At 43.2% G+C, this 19,686-nt stretch overlaps 1 protein-coding gene across 5 annotated transcripts in view; it reads right to left on the reverse strand.

Annotated features, from left to right (window-relative positions):
- The window catches only part of DTX2 (deltex E3 ubiquitin ligase 2), a 1,297,167-nt gene that overhangs the window by 319,600 nt on the left and 957,881 nt on the right, over positions 1 to 19,686 (reverse strand). For all 5 annotated transcript variants that reach the window (XM_044054219.1, XM_044054221.1, XM_044054218.1 and 2 more), the window contains one exon: positions 3,270 to 3,431. In XM_044054219.1, the coding sequence (XP_043910154.1) occupies positions 3,270 to 3,431 (162 nt within the window). The remainder of the gene's footprint in view (positions 1 to 3,269; positions 3,432 to 19,686) is intronic.

Below are 19,686 nucleotides of genomic sequence, written 5' to 3' on the forward strand. Positions count from 1 at the left end.
AATAAGAGAAATTCTGAGCCATTGTTTTTAAAGATCTCTACATAAAGTCTGTACTATTACTACATTATGCATTAGTCAGAATTGAAATACAAAACATACAAGCACTCCTAGCCAAAATGCCATAACTTAGCCATAGTCTTATCTGTACACTGCTGGTTTAGTATTTTAGTAATGTTAACATGATTATACAGACAGAGCATTGGCAGTGCTGTAGCAAACAAACATTAAAAGTTCCAAGGTAACACAATCATATAACACTGCTTCACAAAGACTTAAAATCTGAAGACATTTTAGCATACCCTTAAAGTTGACATCTACATAGTTCTGGTAAAAAGAGCAAATAACTTATTTTAACGCCTAACTGATGTTTCCAGGTGGACATGCTCATAGGAACAGACCATGGACTACAACGGCACAAAATGAAAACTTGTATCTTGAAATTATAAACTTTCAGTGTTTGCAAAGCTGGTAAAGGGAATACCATGTAGTTGTTGCACAGCTATATTCCAAGAAAACACTATGGAAGTAGATGGCTAAAGTGGCTACTGCTCTTGTACAGCTGACCTTTAAGGTGACTGCAAGTTGTACTGTGATAAAGCTCTAAGCCACTTGATAACCAGCTTGACAGGGTGACCTTAGAAAGTCTGACAACCTCATTTTGTCAAAAGAAATTAAGAGTTGGTCATCCTTACATATTGCCTTTGTTACACCTACACAATCTAAGTTACCTGTGGAAGTTATTCAATGAAGGTGATACTCATCATTGTTAGAAAAGCTGGGGGAAAAAGGAGGCAGATCTGCATCTTGATTTAGGTTTGTCTCCATGGCCACATTATGCATTAAAAAAGGACTGGTTCTAAGAGCTAACCTGCATCTGTAATAAAAGTGTTTTAACTCGGATTCTAACTTAGAAAGTTCCTTGGCCAAATTCATGGTCACCAGAAAAAAGGGTCTTCCAGGACAGGTACTTCAAGGTCTGTAGAAGAAGTGAGTTCAATAAGAGGAACAGTGAGCTTCATCAACAGGAGATACATGACCAAAGGGGGGGGGGGACGGCGGCTCATAAATGGTGGGAGAAGGGCAAGGGACTGATATGAAAAGTTCATTGTAAGAAGGCTTCAAGGATCTTAAAAGAAGCAAGAGAACCATGTAGACCAGATTGAAAACTGAAAACGCCAGACAAAAACTACAATGGAAAAATAGCTCCTGTCAGAAACCTAACTCTCATAAAAGTACTCAAGAACAGAAGGGACAGGACTACAAAGTGTCCAGTCCTTTGAGGGAAGCCCAAAATGAAAACAGTCCATCTATCCTGTTTTGTGCTGAAGGATTCTAGGAAGAAGAAAGGATCTGTATGACGAAATTAGAAAAGGTCAGGTTGCTGGCTATTAGTGGAAAGGGAGAAGCCAAGCTGTTAGTTTAGAAAGCAAATGCCAGAGAGAGGTTTGTTGGAGGAATGGGTTATAAGAGTCTTGTTGGGATATAGTCATAAGAGGTTCTCCAGCAGATATAGATGCAGTATGGAGAATCACAATCTTAAGCCAAAAATGTGTTATAATGACTCTGCCTTTGAGAAGTCTGGCTTTTTGTATGAATCTTATCACAGAAAATTGAGGAAAATCACAGTGGAGGCCAAGACGTCACTTGTGAATAAGGGCATCCTTGGGTTGACACCCCTTTCCCACTGGAGGAATCGGGGAAAGGTACTTTTTACGTGGTGTTTTGGTGCTAGATAGAGTTGCAAATAGGCAGTATAGCAGTGTGCCTCACAGGAGAGAATCTTTTATGCAACTGTCTGGCTCGGACACCATTTCTAGGTATCAGTAGCAACTGAAAGACAATGTCTGCAACACAGCTGGCCTCCTCTGCAATGTGGTTTGCCAAGATAAGTGGATGGAATGAAAAGCCAATGAAATCAAAGTTAAGACACTGAAGCTGACGTTACGACCAATGAAGGTTAACAGCATATGTTGCATTAACACTTTAAAATCTTTATTGGTCATATGAAGTTTCATGGGAGATTCTGTGTTTCTGCAGTGGTGAGTGGCATTCATCCAAGTGTCCACAAATCACATTTCTAATGAAAATAAATGACGGTCATATGTGCTGGTGGAAGGGATTCTGATTCTGCCTTTTAGATTTTTCAGCAAAGACATCTCCAACACTTTCTTTTTTAGAAGATAGTTTACACTCCAGCTTCTTTGCTGAATTTGGCATAATGCCCACAGTATTTTTGTCGAACTATACCAAAAGAAAAAAAACATACTTAAGCTGAAATTAAAAGTCACACAAACTTTTACAGAGAATGGCAGAAGGTATAACATCAGCACTTAATCTTACAATTAACCAAAATGTTTACAGAGCACTATTAAAAAGGCATTTAACTAATTATCAGCCTTGATGCAAGTATGACAAAGGTTACTAAATTAATTGCAAAAGGGCACAGAGTTAAATCAATAACAATTTAAAAACAGTGAAAAATACACCAAGAGTTTTAACTTGTGCTACATCTTTAAGCACAGAAGCATGCCACCTCCATGGCTATGTAGCACAGCAAGATGAAGCACTGAATGTAATAAAAATAACATTTAAGCTGTATTAGTGGCTTGGGAACTGAAGTGCTAGTCAAGAAAGGTGGGAGCAAACAGTTTACGCTGGTCCCCTCATCCTGGCAGAAAAGAATGGTGGCTTTGTTAGCCAAACTAGTCCTGTTCAACTGAAAGCTTGCATAATAACAATGGCGACAGGACCAAGGGACAAAGGTTTGGAGATCCAAACTGATGAAGGCAGCCCTCACAGCATGTGCTGCAACATGCACATGCCAGCTGAGGGCAGAGAATACCCCAAAGTGACATGTGTGCTCATGTCAACCACCAGCAGGCTAAGGTTTGAGACCCAACTAATAATTTCTGATGGCTGCCTACGTGACCGCTCCTGAGGTAGGAGGACTGATGGCATGTCAACTGACAACAGTGGCATGTAACTATGAAACACACAGACTACTTCTCAAACCACGGATTCGTGTTCTGCTGGGGTGGTAGGGAACATGATGGGACTGACTGGTACTCATGAGTACAAACAGTGCTGCAAGATGTAGCCTCCATTTATCCCTACCACATATTAAAAAAAAACAGTAAATGGGATAGGAAAGACTGCTTCTCAAACCTATGGTTTTACAGACACAGTGGTGCACTGCTGGAACAGTTACACCCCTATACACTCAGAAAAATGCAGAAAGCATCTCATAACATTCTGTATCTGAAAATTACCTGAACTCCTGGAGGAATGTTATAAATGATCTGTAGAGTGCCGCAATCACTATGACCTGGCAAGGACTGTGGGAGTGAATAAACATCCATTTGACCACTTGGCTGTGTCCCTGTTTTCTCTCCATAGATAGTTTTGCAAGAAGGACACTGAAGACTACCGTCCTGTAAAAAAAAGGAAGGTTTTTAATCAGCATCATACTAAAATTATTTGCAGGCAAAGCTCTCAACCTTCCATCTCCAAAATGAGGGACACTAACCCTCATAATGTGGAACAAATGAACGAAATATGGAATACATACTAATGGCTTACTAACAACTTCAACTAGGAAAATCATAGGATGGTTACAATTTGTTGGTTTTACTTACAAGAAAGATCTTTTAATGAATTAATACGAGTCATTTCTATTTACCATGGGGGTCAGTTAAAAATTCCTAACACTGAATATGTGACAGACCCTTTCAATGTGGAACTATGAGGAACATGGACTTTTTGAGACCCCAAATGATGTACACTTGAGAGGTTTGCTTGCAGGTGAGCTACATCACAAAAGACGCAGCAAAGTTAAGAATTCAACAGCTCATACAAACAAAATAAAAGTACAGCACTTACCACAACAGTAGTTTTTCATTGAGAAATAAAAACAATTGGATTTACCCTCCTTCCATCCTCCTTGCCCCACTCCACACACACACACACTTTTCACCATCTGTACCCTTTTTCCTTATTAAGATGAAAGCTGATGTTGTGTCAGTCTTCACAGATAGGCTGGCTGGTGTGCAACACACTTGTATATAGTAAACACTGTGAAGATCCTCTGCTGTTATTCAAGCCCTTTTTACACATACAAGAAAATATTTTGTGCAGATCTCGCTCTCCAAAATGCAGCCATTTTAAGTACATCAACAGTAACTGCATAAACAAGTTATCATCAACCAAAAATAATTCTTTTGGTGAAGAGGTACAGGAAGGGTAGCTTTACTGCTATAGTGACCTCTCTTAACATCTTTTGTTATGATATATACATTACAAACATGTGCATCGTCTGCTTCAGAAAGCTTTCATAACCTGGAAGACTTCTTTGAAAAGGTTACTGAACCAATGAATGAACGAAAAATGGTACATACTGTGGTGGGCTAATGCACTCTGCTGTAGTTGACAGGGTCCTGGGTTTGAAACTTGGCAGAGTCTGAATATTTTTAGAGCCGAGTTGGCCTAGTGGTCTAATGGACTGTACTGTAGTTCAGAGGGTCCTGGGTTTAATTATTTGGCAGGGGTGTATTTTGTCTAACTCCTCGCGTAGCACCCGATCGAAAGGCTTAAATCTAATATGTGACATTAAGAAAACCTGCTGGAGAGACAGGTTTGTCTCCCAGAGGCTGCCCCATCTCTGGAGTAGACTCCCCATATAAGTCAAAGTAAGTCGCTGACCCTCTTCAAGCGCAACCTTGATTAGTGGATGGGCAACCACAAATTTATCTCAGGGGTTCCACCCGCATCTCTCATTGACAGAGGCGACAGGTGCTGATTGAGGTTTGTTTTTTGGGGTAAACTCTTGGCTAGGTTTGTAAGAGCCCCATAGCCATTAGCCTAGTAATCTCCTATGATCCTTATAAAGGAGTATGACACCATTCTACACTCAGGTATTGTTGATGAACTCTTCCAGCTAAATGTTAAGCCCTATGTAATTCATAAGAGAGCAAATTAGCTCACAAATGGAATCCAAGAAATTATGGTAGGTGGCTCTACCTCCTCCAAAAGACCACTCACTAGTGTTGCATCCCAAGGTTCAGTGCTTGGGCCACTTCTCTTTGGTATTTACTTTTCAGAGGTCAAAGTTATAAAGGGTTTATGGCTGCAGATGACTGTAATCTTGGTGCCATTATAAACTCTCCAGAGGACACCAAGACCTAATAAGAGGGCCTTTCCTAAACAAATAGCTGGTGTCATAAACATGAACTAAAACAAATACCAAAAAATGTATAGCAGTTTCCTTCAGCAAGCATGATATCAAAGTTAACTATCATATTGACAACACACCCCTGAAAAATGATTTGGCAGTTACGGACCTGGGAACCCATACAGGCAACAAACTATCCTTCAATCACCGTAACTCCACTATTGTAAGAAAGTCCTTTTTCAATGCACAGCTTATTAGTAAAGGTCTAGGTCCAAGGATGTGATCATTCCACTGTATTTGGCACTTATTTGGCTGATCAAATTAAAATACCCCCTTCATTATGTAGCTGTTGAAACAGTTAACATAAAAAGAAGTTATGTACTCACCATAACGTTTCATCTGAGTAGTTATACTTCATTTTTCTGCAACCTGTGGGTATATGGATCCGTATCATATCTGAGCCGGCAACTTTTTTCCTAGCATCTGCTCCAAGCTCCGAGCTCCTCCCCTTACCCATAATGCCTACCATCTCCTATCTTCCCTCAGATCGAGTTTGCTGCACTAATATATATGCAACTCAACCCAATAACCAACCTGAAAACAGGATAAGGTCCGGGGGATGGAATGTTGCAGAAAAATGAAGTATAACTACTCAGATGGAACGTTATGGTGAGTACATAACTTCTTTATCTGAAGTAGTTAACTGCATTTTATCTGTAACCTGTGGGACAGAGTCCCCAGCTACTCCGATCCTGGGAGGCACTTATGGAAGGATATTCCTGAGCACTTCAGAGCCAAAGGATGCTCTACCCCTCGAAATCAGATCCAATTTGTAATGGGAAATGAAGGTATGTGAATTGGCACATGTCGCTGCTGCACAAATATCGTCCAAGGGTACTCTGGACCAAAAAGCAGCAGAAGTTGCCATGGACCTGGTAGAGTGAGCCTTAACTATACCAGGAGGTAATAACCCTTTTGCTTTGTAAGCATGTGAAATGCAAAGAGTGATCCATCTGGCTAAAGAAACTTTAGAAATAGCTTTTCCCATAAATGCTTTGGAAAAAGAAACAAACCATTGGTTAGTCTTGCGGAAAGACTTTGTTCTATGAAGATAAAAGCGTAGTTGTCTATGAACATCCAACAAATGGAGTTTGTATTCACCTTTATTTTGAAAATTGGGAAAGAAAACGGGCAGATTAATGGACTGGTTTATGTTTGCTTCAGATGCCACTTTAGGCAAGAAGGAAGGGTTAGTACGGAGAGAAACCCTATCCTTATGGAAGACCAAATAGGGAGGCACGGCAGACAAAGCTTGAAGCTCAGAAACTCTCCTAGCCGAAATGATGGCTACTAGGAAAGCGGTCTTCCAGGACAAAAATTTTAAGTCCACCGACACTGCAGGTTCAAAAGGAGGGGCAACCAATGCCTGTAAAACAAAAGTAAGGTCCCAAGTAGGAACAGAATCCTTGACAGGGAGCCGTAGCAGGAAAGTACCTTTGAGGAAAGCTTTGCACAGCCTAGAGGAGGCTAAGGCCATGTTGTCTTCACCAACGTGAAAACTGGAAACTGTGGAGGAACTAGCTCCTTGCTGAAAAATACTAGACAGGAAGTCCAACACCGCTGGAACAGGAGCTGTAAAGGGATCTATTTTTCTCTGTGAAGCCCAAATGGAAAAGCGCTTCCATTTACTGCAATATAGTTTTCTAGTGGAATCTTTAAAAGAGGCCACTAGAATCGATTTGACCTGGGATGAAAGACTGGAAGTCCTGGCGATTAACGGAACTGGAGCAACCAAGCTGTAAGCTTGAGATTGCCCAGATCGGGTGGACGTGTCCCCGACGGATAGGAAATTAGATCCGGGTAGGGATCCAGAACCCATGGGTGAGCTAATAGATAAGACCAAAGGAATGAGAACCAAACCTGACGAGGCCAGAATGGGACAATGAGGATCACTTTGCACCGTAGTCGGCAAGCTTTCTGAAGAAACTTCAGAATGAGTAGCAATGGAGGATAAGCATACAGAAGCCAGGGGGACCAAGCATGGACTAGAGTGTCTCTGGGGACTTCCCCTGGTGAGGGAAATCAGAGTGAAGAACTCGCTGCACTTCACGTTGGAAGGAGATGCGAAGAGATTGCAGCAATGCTGACCCCATGCCAGGAAAATCTCCTCCGCTACTGACTGTTTCAGAGACCACTTGTAGGGCATCAGAATGGCCCGGCTCAATCTGTCCGCTAAAATGTTGGAGCGCCCCAGGATGTGCATTGCTATCAAACACAGACTGGTGAAAATCGCCCATTCCCACACTCTCATGGCCTCGCGACAGAGAGTAGGATCTGGTTCCCCCCTGCTTGTTGATATACCAGATGACCGACATGTTGTCTGACTGAATTGCAATCAGCCCAAGAGGGAGGACTGTGTGAAAGGCTTCCAACGCTAAAAGCACTGCCCTCATCTCTAGAACATTTATGTGCAAATTGGTCTCTGTTTGGGACCACGTGCCTTGGATAGTCCTTCCCAAACAGTGTCCCCCCCACCCGAGATGGAAGGCATCCGTGGTCACTGTGGTCTGGACTGGGGTTAATGCAAATGGACGTACTGCTGATATCTCCGGTGACGTCAACCACCAAAGAAGAGATGCCCTGCAAACGTGGCTGATCTTGATCGGAACTTCCATGGGTAGGTCTAGCCAGGACAACTGGACCGCCAGAGTCAACTGAAGAACCCGCATGTGAAGACGTGCATACGGGAGAATAGATGTGGAGGCAGCCATGGAGCCTAGAGCCCAGAGAACCTCGCTCGCCTTTGAAGACTGGGAGTTTGCTATCTGAGCTATGTGGCTCCTGAGATGTAGAATCCAGTCTGGAGTTAGAAATACCTTCATCTGCAAAGTGTGTAACCATGCCCCAATGAAGTCTAGAATTTGTACTGGTAGTAAGTATCCTGAAGGTCTAACGAGCACATCCAGTTGCACTCTCGGAGATAAGGTAGAATGGACTGTAGAGTGACCATCTGGAATTTCTGTTTTGCTACCGAGAGGTTTAATATGGACAGGTCTAGAATGGGCCTGAGGTCCCCCGTCTTTTTTGGCACCAAAAAAAAAACCTTGAGTAGACGCATAATCCAGACTGATCGGGGGGGAACCTTTTCGATGGCTCGTTTGATAAGCAGCTTTGAAACCTCTACTACTGCGGCCTCCCTGTGAGTGGGGTGGAACATCCAGGAGGTGTCTTGTAATGTTTGGAGGGGAAATGAAAGGAATAGAGTAACCCTTGGATATTATCTGAAGAACCCAGCGATCTGTCGTAACGGACTCCCATGCCGCTGGGTGTAAGGACAATCGGGCAACCCCTCAGGGCTGCTGACCGGGTCTATCAGAAAAGGGTACCCTAGACCCGAAGTTCCTGGGACCCCCTCTACCTCTGGGTCAGCATCGATCATGTCCCCCCTCTGCCTCTGGGGGAATAGCTGTCTTGAGAATCCCAGGAAAACTGAGATTTTCGGAACCACATCTTCTGCCTTCTTTGATTCCTAGAGAAGGACCGCTGAGGATTAGAGAAGCAGACTCCGACGGCAGACAAAATCTTCCCGTCCTTTTCGTTCTGGACTAGTGTGTCACGTACTGTCTTCCCAAAGACGGAAGGGCCATCGTAGGGAGAGTTGATAAACGACACCTTGAAAGGGTCCGCGAACTGACACAATCTGAGCCAGGCATGACGCCACATGGCTATGCCTGTCCCAGCCACCCTTAAGTGCTCCTTACATGGCGTGAGAAAGTAGCCGCATAGATGTATTCGTGACCGATTTCAGAGTGGACATTTTTGCCGAAAACAGCTGTTTGTCCTGCGGCGATAAAGACTCTGGGGGCGACTCAGCGAATTCCGAAGCAAGGACTCGCTGTAGTCAAATCACATGTGCCAAATAGTTCAGCGCACAGATAGAAAAAGTCGCTGAAGAGTATACGCGCTTCCCAAACCTATCCACCGACCTGGACTCCTTGTCTGAAGGGTGGACTAAGGAACTCTCCTGTGCTAGTTCCTTCCTTGTGGCCGCTGCGACCAACATAGCATCAACCGGGGCTCCTTTCGACCAGGGTTGTCTATCTGAAGGAGGAGATAAGACCTTGTCAGGACATTTGGGAATGGGCTCTACGGTGTCAGGCTCCTTCCATGCCCTCATGGGGATGAGGTTCACCAAGGGGTCTGCTGGTGGGGACACCGAGGAAGTAGATGAGCCCGTGCCAAAGGCCTGCAGGAACACTGACTCATCCCCAGAAGGTTTTGGGGGTGACCAACCTCCCCTCTGGCGGAGGATTTCCATAATTTCTCCAAAGGAGACATCTTCGGGAGGTGACCTGGGGGAACCTTCTCCTTCATCTAAGTCAGTGTCAGTGGTGAGGGACTTGGGGGAGTCCAGGTGCCTCCTTTTGCACTTGTGGTGGCCCTCTTTAGTGGGACTTTCAGAAGGGGTCTGCGAGCTGCAGGGGTTTCCTCAGGGAAAATGACCTGGGGATCCTCTGGCACCGGCTGTCCTTGAGACAGGTTGAAAGGAGTAGTCACCAAATCCAGAGGGGCCTGGGTGGTATCTGAGGGAATGGGCTGGGGTCTCAATCCCTGGGAGAGAACCCTCTCCACCACTTCGAAGGCCGAAGGATAAGTCCTCCCCGGATCCGAAGCGGGGACCGGGGCCGATGACAGGGTAGTCTGAGGTCTGAGGGAACAGATCGGATCTGAAAGGGTCGGAGCCGAAAAATCCATTCCCCCAGGTCCGACTCCCTGTCCACGGCTCCAAGAGTCACTCGGATCCGAGCAGGTCGGATCCGAGGAATTCAAGGTAACAGCCGGAGTCGAGGTTGGAGAAACTGTCAGCGCCGCGCTACCAGCTCCGAAAAACCTCGGATCCAAAAGCCCCAAAGCATGGATTGGGGAAGGAGAGATGGGGTGGAAAAGAGGCATGGAGGTCGCCCCTCCAGAGGGAAAGGGACCTTGCAAGACTCCCATCTGAATTTTGGTCTGAAGAAATCTCCGCATCATCCTGTCCATATCCATTTCAGATAGGTTCCGAGTCGACCTCGAAGAGGCCACTGACTCGGATCTGGCTGGTCTGCGCAGAGGGGTGGAGGGCCTTGGGTCTGAAAGCTCCAACGGCTCCGGTGAGAAACATGGTGACAGGAGCCAAGGAGAAACAGGCCTCCTGGACTTGGATGGAGGACTGAGAAAGAGCTTCCTGTCTGGGGATCTCTTACGATGCCTGTCTTTTTCTCCCTTTCTTCTCTGCGTTTTTCCTTCTCCTTCTCTCTATCTTTGTCAGCCTCACTGACAGAAGATCTGTCCTTAGGGGACCCATCGCCCCTGTCTGGGGGGGGGGGGTGTACCAGAGACCGAGGCCGAGGCAGAATCCAGCATGGCAACTGGGAGAAGGCCTTTGGTGACTAACTTGGCCTTGCGATCCCCAAGGGCCCTGGGGTTGAATCCAGAAAAAATAGCACACTGGGTAGATAGATGTGCTACTCCTTGACATATCACACACAGAGTGTGACCATCAGCAGGGGAAAGCTTATGGCCACACACTGTACATTTTTTGAATACAGGCTTTGGCTGATCAGCCATAGTCCTGTGTTCAAAGGTAAGGATACTACCTTCACACAAAAGAAAAACCACACACAAGTAGGGGAAGGGTAGGCCTGAAAACTACTCTCCTACCAACAAAACTTTTTTTTTTTTTTTTTTAAAAACACTAACGACCAACGTGCTACTACAGAAGGGGAGGAAGGTTTAATCTACACAAACACACTATGAAAGACAATTTCCACTTATTATCCCTATATAGCTCAGAGCAAAGGCGACCACGATGCACACTACTGGCGCGGCAAACAAGATCTGAGGGAAGATAGGAGATGGTAGGGCATTATGGGTAAGGGGGGGAGCTCAGAGCTTGGAGCAGATGCTAGAAAAAAGTTGCCGGCTCGGATCCGATACGGATCCGTATACCCACAGGTTGCAGATAAAATTAAGTTAACTACTTCAGATCTTGATTTACCACAATGCTTTCTTACCAAGAAAATCAACGGTCTAAATCATAAAAACTACAAGGACAATTTCAAAGCCTTGCTCATCTTTTTGGTATCATACTGGGGGGTGATCTCTGCCTCACATACAGAGCCTTAACCCTACCCTATCCTCTCAGAGCTACTGCAAATCTGCATGTCCAATGGTGGCATAATAAATTGCTCAAGAGATCTTAATCTCTTCTAAAACAAAGAGAACATGCTACAGGGGCAGATAAGTATAATAGAGAAATACCACTTTTTTGGAATAGTCTTGCTCTCCACATAAAGCAAAGTAACTCCCTTACTGCATTCAAAAAATCTGGATAAATTGGTGGGAAACTGCAAATTCACCCCTCTTTTTGCATCCTTGTCTAATATGGGTATGGGTAATGTAAATGTTATGCCTGGGTTATTCATACTTAAATTGCAAAGGCTAAAAACTTCATGGGAATTCGGGGCTAGACTTGTAAAGATCCTCAAGGATCAAACCTTACTAAGTACCTATGAACCTGGGCAAAGTATACAGCTGATCCTGGTGCTGTCTTACTGGAATATGCTTTATGGCTATGCCTTGCAAAGGTTTACTGTACTAACTATAGCAGAAACAATTTTTCTTCTTGTTTAACAGAAACAGTTGATTCATTTTTCGAAACTCTTAAGCACTTCTGGTATACTGTCTAAGCTGTCAGTTTCTTAACTACTGTGAAAAATGTCCGGCTTTATATTTGTAATCAGGAAGTACTGCTTTTCAATCACATTATGATAGAACAGGTAAGGTTTACAAATAAGGGCAAGTGAGAAATCCTTCTTACTGAAGTAATGGACACCAGAAAAAAGCGCTTTCCCATTAAAGCTATTTTGTCTCTTGTGAATCTGCAAGTACAGGCAGAAAGACAGTTAGCTTATCCAAAAAAATCAAATTCCAAGAGGAAAATATGCCTTTCTGGTGGTTAAGTGAACTCTCTTAAAAAGATGCTATAGTAGTACGATAGACTACAGCAGAACATAAGGAGAAATGGAAGATACATCTTCACAAAAGAAAAAAAGGCAAAAATGACAAAAATAAATGTTTTAGTTATTCCAGCAGTCTTGTTAAAGGGTAGTTCAAAGGTTGCAAGTCTCTGATGCAGTCCTATCAAACCTCTTACAGTTTGGAAGCACAAGTTTTACATATCTGGCATTCTTGCTGCCTTCAAGATATTTAAGATACTGGCAAAAAAAAAAAGTACTTGTTCATAATTTTCAGACTGGGATGCAACACTTTGTGCCTCTGCTGTATTAATGCCTTGTGAAGGGGAAATTGTCATGGAGGATGAGTTGGGAGAGTTATCATAATAAAAAATTATGATTACAGAAGTGGCAGAAAGTGCAGATCTGCAATATCCATATATGGGCAAAACCCTGAAAGATCTACAAATCAAATTTTTATGCACAAGCTAAAGATACCTTACTGCTAAAGGGCGTTTGCTTTCTGAATCTGCAAATCTTGTATATGTCATCATTATCTTCTTTCGGCTGTTCCCGTTAGGGATCGCCACAGCAGATCACCTGTTTCCATTTCTTCCTGTCCTCTGCATCTTGCTCTGTCACACCAACCACCTGCATGTCCTCTCTCACCACATCCATAAACCTTACCTTAGGCCTTCCTCTTTTCCTGTTACCTGGTAGCTTCATCCTTAGCATCTTTTTCCCAATATACGCAGCATCCATCCTCAGCACATGTCCAAACCAACGTAATCGTGCCTCTCTGGCTTTGTCTCTAAACCTTCCAACCTGGGCAGGCCCTCTAATATACTTATTCCTAATCCTGTCCACCCTCGTCACTCCCAGTGCAAATCTTAACATCTTTAATTCTGCCACATCCAGCTCAAACTACTGCCTTTTTGTCAATGCCACTGTCTCCAACCCATATAACATAGCTGGTCTCGCTACCCTCTTGTAGACCTTCCCTTTCACTCTTACAGGTACTCGTCTGTCACAAATCACTCCTGAAGCTCTTCTCCACCCACTCCATCTTGCCTGTACTCTCTTCTTCACCTCTCTTCCACACTCACCGTTACTCTGAATTACTGACCCCAAGAATTTAAACTCATCCACCTTCGCCACCTCTACTCCTTGCATCCTCACCATTCCTCTATCCTCCCTCTCATTCACACACACATATATTCTGTCTTAGTCCTGCTGACCTTCATTCCTCTTCTCTCTAGATCATATCTCCATCTCTCCAGGGTCTCCTCCACCTGTTCCCTACTCTCACTACAGATCACAATGTCACCTGCAAACATCATAGTCCATGGGGACTCCTGTCTGATCTCGTCTGTCAACCTGTCCATCACCAGTGCAAATAAGAAAGGGCTCAGAGCCGATCCTTGATGTAACTCCACCTCCACCTTAAATGCATCCGTAACTCCCACCGCAGACCTCACCACTGTCAGACTACTCTCGTACATATCCTGTACCACTCTTACATACTTTTCTGACACTCCTGACTTCTTCATACAATACCACAACTCCTCTCTAGGCACCCTGTCATATGCTTTCTCTAAGTCTACAAAAACACAATGCAACTCCCTCCGACATTCTCTGTACTTCTCCATCAACACTCTCAGAGCAAAGATCACATCTGTAGTGCTCTTTCCTGGCATGAAACCATACTGCTGATCACTGATCATCACGTCCCTTCTTAACCTTGCTTCCACTACTCTTTCCCATAACTTCATGTTGTGACTGATCAATTTTATCCCTCTGTAGTTACTACAGCTCTGCACATCACTCTTATTCTTAAAAATCGGTTCCAAAACATTTTTTCTCCATTCCTTAGGCATCCTCTCATTTTCCAAGATTTCATTAAACAATCTGGTTAAAAACTCCACTGCCATTTCACCTAAACACCTCCATGCTTCCACAGGTATGTCATCTGGGCCAACAGCCTTTCCATTCTTCATTCTCTTCATAGCTATCCTTACATACTCCTTGCTAATCCATTGTACTTCATGATTTACTATCCCTACATCATCCAACCTTCTCTCCTCATTTTCTTCATTCATCAACCCCTCAAAGTACTCTTTCCCATCTCCTCAACACACTCTCCTCGCTTGTGAGTATGTTTCCCTCATTATCCTTTATCACCTTTACCTGCTGCACATCTTTCCTAGCTCGGTCCCTCTGTCTAGCTAATCAGTACAGGTCCTTTTCTCCCTCCTTAGTGTCCAACCTTTCATACAACTCTTCATACGCCTTATCCTTAGCCTTTGTCACCTCTCTCTTTGCCATGCACCTCATCTCATTATACTCCTTGTCTACTTTCTTCATCTCTCTGACAATCCCACGTCTTTGCCAACCTCTTTCTCTGTATACTCTCCTGTACTTCCTCATTCCACCACGTCTCCTTGTCGTCCTTCCTCTGTCCAGATGTGATACCAAGCACCTTTCTAGCAGTCTCCCTTACTAGCTCTGCTGTAGTTACCCAGCTATTTGGTAACTCTTCACTGCCACCCAGTGCCTGCCTTAACATCCCTGAACTCCACCTCACAATTACCCTTTTTCAATTTCCACCACTTGATCCTTGGTGCTGCCCTCACACTCCTCCTCCGCTTCTTGATAACCAACGTCATCCTACAAACCACTATCCCATGCTGCCTAATGACACTTTCTCCGGTCACCTCTTTACAGTCTCCAATCTCCTTCAAACTGGCCCTCCTACATAAGATATAATCCACCTGTGTGCATCTTCCTCCACTCTTGTATGTCACCCTATACTCTTCCCTCTTGTTAAAACACGGATTCACCACAGCCATGTCCATCCTTTTCGCAAAATCCACTACCCTCTGACCTTCTGCATTCCTTTGTTTAACACCATACCTACCCATCACTTCCTCATCCCCTCTGTTCCCTTCACCAACATGCCCATTGAAATCTGCTCCAATCACCACTCTCTCACCCTTGGGTACAGTCATCACCACTTCATCCAATTCACTCCAAAATTTTTCTTTCTCATCCATTGCACACCCAACTTGTGGAGCATACGCACTAATAACAATCATCATTACACCATCAATTTCCAGCTTCATAAACGTCACTCTGTCCGACACTCTTTTCACTTCCAAAACACTTTCAGCATACTGTTCCTTCAGAATAACTCCTACGCCATTTCTCCTCCCATCCACACCATGATAAAACAATTTGAACCCACCTCCAATACACCTAGCCTTTCTCCCCTTCCATCTGGTCTCTTGCACACACAATATACCAATCTTCCTTCTGTCCATCATATCAGCTAATTCTCTCCCTATACCAGTCATACTGCCAACATTCAAAGTTCCGACCTTCACTACCACAGTCCTAGCCTTTCTCCTCTCCACCTGCCTTCGGCCATGTCTTCCGCCTCTTCTCCTCCTTCGGTCAACAGTAGCCCAATTTCCGCCAGCACCCTGTAGGCTAACAGTACTGGTGGCGGTCGTTGTTAACCCGGGCCTTGACCGATCTGGTATAAACATTTTTCTTGGTGACTGCATGAAATGTTTTGGTAAAGTTTTATGCCGGATGCCCTTCCAGACACAACCCTCCCCATTTATCCGGGCTTGGGACCGGCACAAAGAAATGCACTGGCTTGTGCATCCCAAATCTTGTATATGTGATGTTGACAAATGAAAGCTGTGCAAGCACAGCTCCATGCAGAACATGAGTCTATGCAAAGTTGTAATTAAACTAGAAGGAACCGGATCTTTACCACATTAGTGTCTTTCTGAGTTAAACTGGAGTGGAATTTGTTTAGAACAGCTATCAAGGTCTCAGATTGTTTCATTTTCTTCAAGCTGCTGAAGTGGACTTCCCCAAACATAGCCTAACATTCAAATACAAATTCCTTTTGTTTGGACAAATGTTATAACATTTCATAATATTAACTGACATTCACATACAACTTTTTATCAGAATGTGTCTAAAAACCACATATTCCTATTATTCTGACAGATGCAGTTCTTTTTATAGACCATCAATCTAAGAATTTTACAGGTCTATATCACTGACTCCTATTCTGTAACTACCCTTTTATCAAATCAGCGAATGTTTTCTCAGGGCACTAATTTAGTAGGCCAACATACCAAGTAATACAAACACATGAAAGTGGGGGGCCATTGCCCCCCCCCCCCAATTATCTACACTAACTCTGAGATTGTACTACAGTGGGGGAAAGGGCACATTTCCACATGTTGGCCAACTAATGCATTGCCCTGTGAAAAAAGTTTGCTGATTTGTAACCCTATCTTTATAGAAAATAATGCAGGGAATCTTTGATGAAACCGCCTGGAGTTCACTTGCAGAACTAATAGCAACTAAGACGACTGTTTTCCATGAAATAAATTTTAGGTCATTTTTTTTTTTTTTTGCTGAAGGTTTAAAGGTTTTTGAGTTAGATTTTGTAGCACAACAGTCAAATCCCAGGAGATGAAGGATCCTTTATTGGTGGTCTAAGAAGAAAAATGCCTTTTAGAAATGTTTTACACAATCTGGAAGAAACCAAATAATAATTTCTTTCTGTATGAAAATTGGAAATAGCTGCCAATTACAGATTAATTGTGGAAAAGCTAGCTCCTTTTTTAAAAAGGACAGCAGAAACTGGAGCAGAAAAAGGGACATCAGTATTTTTCAATGCCAAAAGGGAGAATCTCTTCCACTTGCTCTTGTAAACGTTCTTGGTGGAATGGGTCAACCTAAATAAATGTCATCCAATTGGATCCACCACTGGATGTAATATTTGCAAATCGGAGTAAGCATGACTGGAAAAGATAGGGAATTTTGAAAAACAGACCACTGAACAGCTAGAGTCCATTGAAGCCCATGCATACAGTAACGTGCTGAAGGAAGTAGGGCTATTGCTGCTGCAACACACCCCAGTGCTTGAAGAATGAACCTGGCTGTAGAAGATGGGTGGGAAAGGATCCAATGAACTGGAGATCTATGTGTTTCTATGTGGTGAGTTGGTAGGAATGCAATTTGTGGTGGTGTGTTCAGATTTGTACCAATAAACTCCAGGCTCTGAACTGCTGTCAGCTTTTTTGGCATAATTTGTTATCCCCAGTGAGTGGCAAATCTGGAGCAAATAGTCCCTGGATTGTTGAAGGCAATGCATGGAGGGGGGGGGGGTGATGTGAAGCCACTTGTCAAGATATAGTAACACTCTGAATCTCTTGAGTCACAAGTGAGCTGCCACCACTGCCATACATTTGGTAAAAACTCTGGGGTTGTGGTGAGTCCAGCCAAAAGCATAAATGTCTTCAGAATCATGTGTGTTTTGATGGGACAGTATGCATCCTGAAGGAGCTATACAGCATATCCAATTATCATTGTAATGAAAGGGCAGAAGGGACTGTGCAGAGACCATTCAGAATTTTGACTTTTTCACACACTGGTTTATGTTGCTCAGATCCAAAATTGGTCTGAGGTCCTCCACCGTTTTGGGCAATAAAAATTAAGTGAAAGTTCCGAATCCTATTTGGTCTGGTGGGAATGCTTTGGATGACTTTTGTTCATCAGCTTTTGAATTTCTTGTGCTGCTGCCTTCCTGTGGGTGAAACGTCAGGAAGCTTCTAACTTTTGCAGAAAGGGAGTTGGACAAATGGAATGGAATAATCTCTGAATATTTTAGCACCCAAGAATCTTCTGTTGTAGTTGCCTAGGCATCTGTGTGTACGGACAATTGTCCCCCGACTGCCCCCACAGGTGGACAGTTGGGTATCTGAAATCCTGATTTTGCAAGCCGCCTCCTCTGCCTCTAGGACATCTACCATTGGAACTTCCATCTCTGCCTCTGGAGGAGTTGTTCCCTCACGAATCTTGGAAAGGTCCCAGAGATTTGTGGAACCACATTTTCTTACTGCCTCTGATTCTTATTAAAGGTTCATTGAGGGGTATAAAACTTTGATTCATACAGCAGACAGAGTCTTCCATTCTTGTTCGTTGCAGGTAAGCATTTCTTTAACAGATGTACCAAAATAAGGATGTGCTATCAAAGGGAGTCTTGATGAAAGACGACTTAAAAAGCTCTGCAAAGTCACAACCAGGCACGTCTCCTTATGGCAATACCTGAACTGGCAGCCCGTGAGGTACCCTCAGCTGCGTGAGAGATCAACCTCATGGAAGTGTTAGAAACTGACAAAAGAGTAGCCCAGTTGAGAGGATGATCTTTTGAAATCCTTTGCAGACATGGACTCTCAGAGAGAATTTGATAGTTCCTTAGTCAAATCTCTCTGCGGACTTGTGAAATATGACAAGTAATTAACAGACCTCAAGGTGAAGGTCGCGGAGGCAAATACTCACTTTCCAAATCTGTCTGGCACCCTAGACTGTCTTTTTCACCGTTTTGGGCAATAAAAATCAAGTGAAAGTTCCGAATCCTATTTGGTCTGGTGTGACTGCTTTGGATGACTTTTGTCCATCAACTTTTGAACTTCTTGTGCTGCTGCCTTCCTGTGGGTGAGGTACTGAGGAGTGAACACTACAAAAAGTAACCAACTGCTAGCTCTTTTTTAATGGCTGTTGCCGCCACCATAGCATCTACTGGGATTCCTTTACTTCAGTGGGGTCTAGCCTTAGGTGGAGCTAAGAATTTCTCAGGTTGTTTTGGAATGGGTTCGACTGTATCCACGTAAAAAGAGAGAGAACAACCACTAATAAGTAAAGCTAGCTCCAAGCAATGTACCGACAACAACAGCAATGGCAAAAAAGCAGTCAACGTAAATAATGCACGAACTAACAGCACTTGTCAGAATGGATACCAGATTTATTCCAACTCCAAAGTACACAAATAAGGGTTAAGCGCTTTCATCTGAAACCAGACTTCCTCAGAACCCTGAATAGAAACAATTAAACATTTATATAGTCAATTAAAAACAAGTTGGCGCCAAAAGTCATTTAAAGCAATATTATCAAAAAACCTTATACAGTACTAATATTAATAAATAAATAAAACCTATACATCCTTGTACAATTATAAATGTTAAAATATAAATATAATATATAAAAAACATTTATAATAACAATGCATAGTGTGTAAACATTTAAGTATAAAGGAAAGGTTTAATACTAATAAAATCATTGATACCTGGAAAACAGGTAGCATTAGTTTTAATCTGCCAAATGGCTTCTTTTTTAGCCAAGTTAATTTTCCAGTTCCCACCATTTGGACTAATGTCTACCCTGTCAATGATAAAAAACTTAAAAAGATGGGAATTGTCATACAAAGAAATATGTCTAGCTAAGGCGTTTTTAAGATCTCCTGTTCTTATTTTGTATAAATGTTCATAAATACGTTTTCGGAAAGACCGCTCGGTCTTCCCGATGTAAAACACAGAACATTTAATACATAAGGCAATATAAACCACACGAGAAGTTTGGCAATTCCCACCTTGACTCTTGACAAAATATTTGTTAAAATCATCTAATCTAATGCCTTTAGTCTCTAATATAGAAGAA

This window comes from Protopterus annectens, chromosome 13.part0 (genome assembly GCF_019279795.1).
Source record: "Protopterus annectens isolate FY-2018-M chromosome 13.part0, PAN1.0, whole genome shotgun sequence".
NCBI classification, from domain to species: domain Eukaryota; kingdom Metazoa; phylum Chordata; order Ceratodontiformes; family Protopteridae; genus Protopterus; species Protopterus annectens.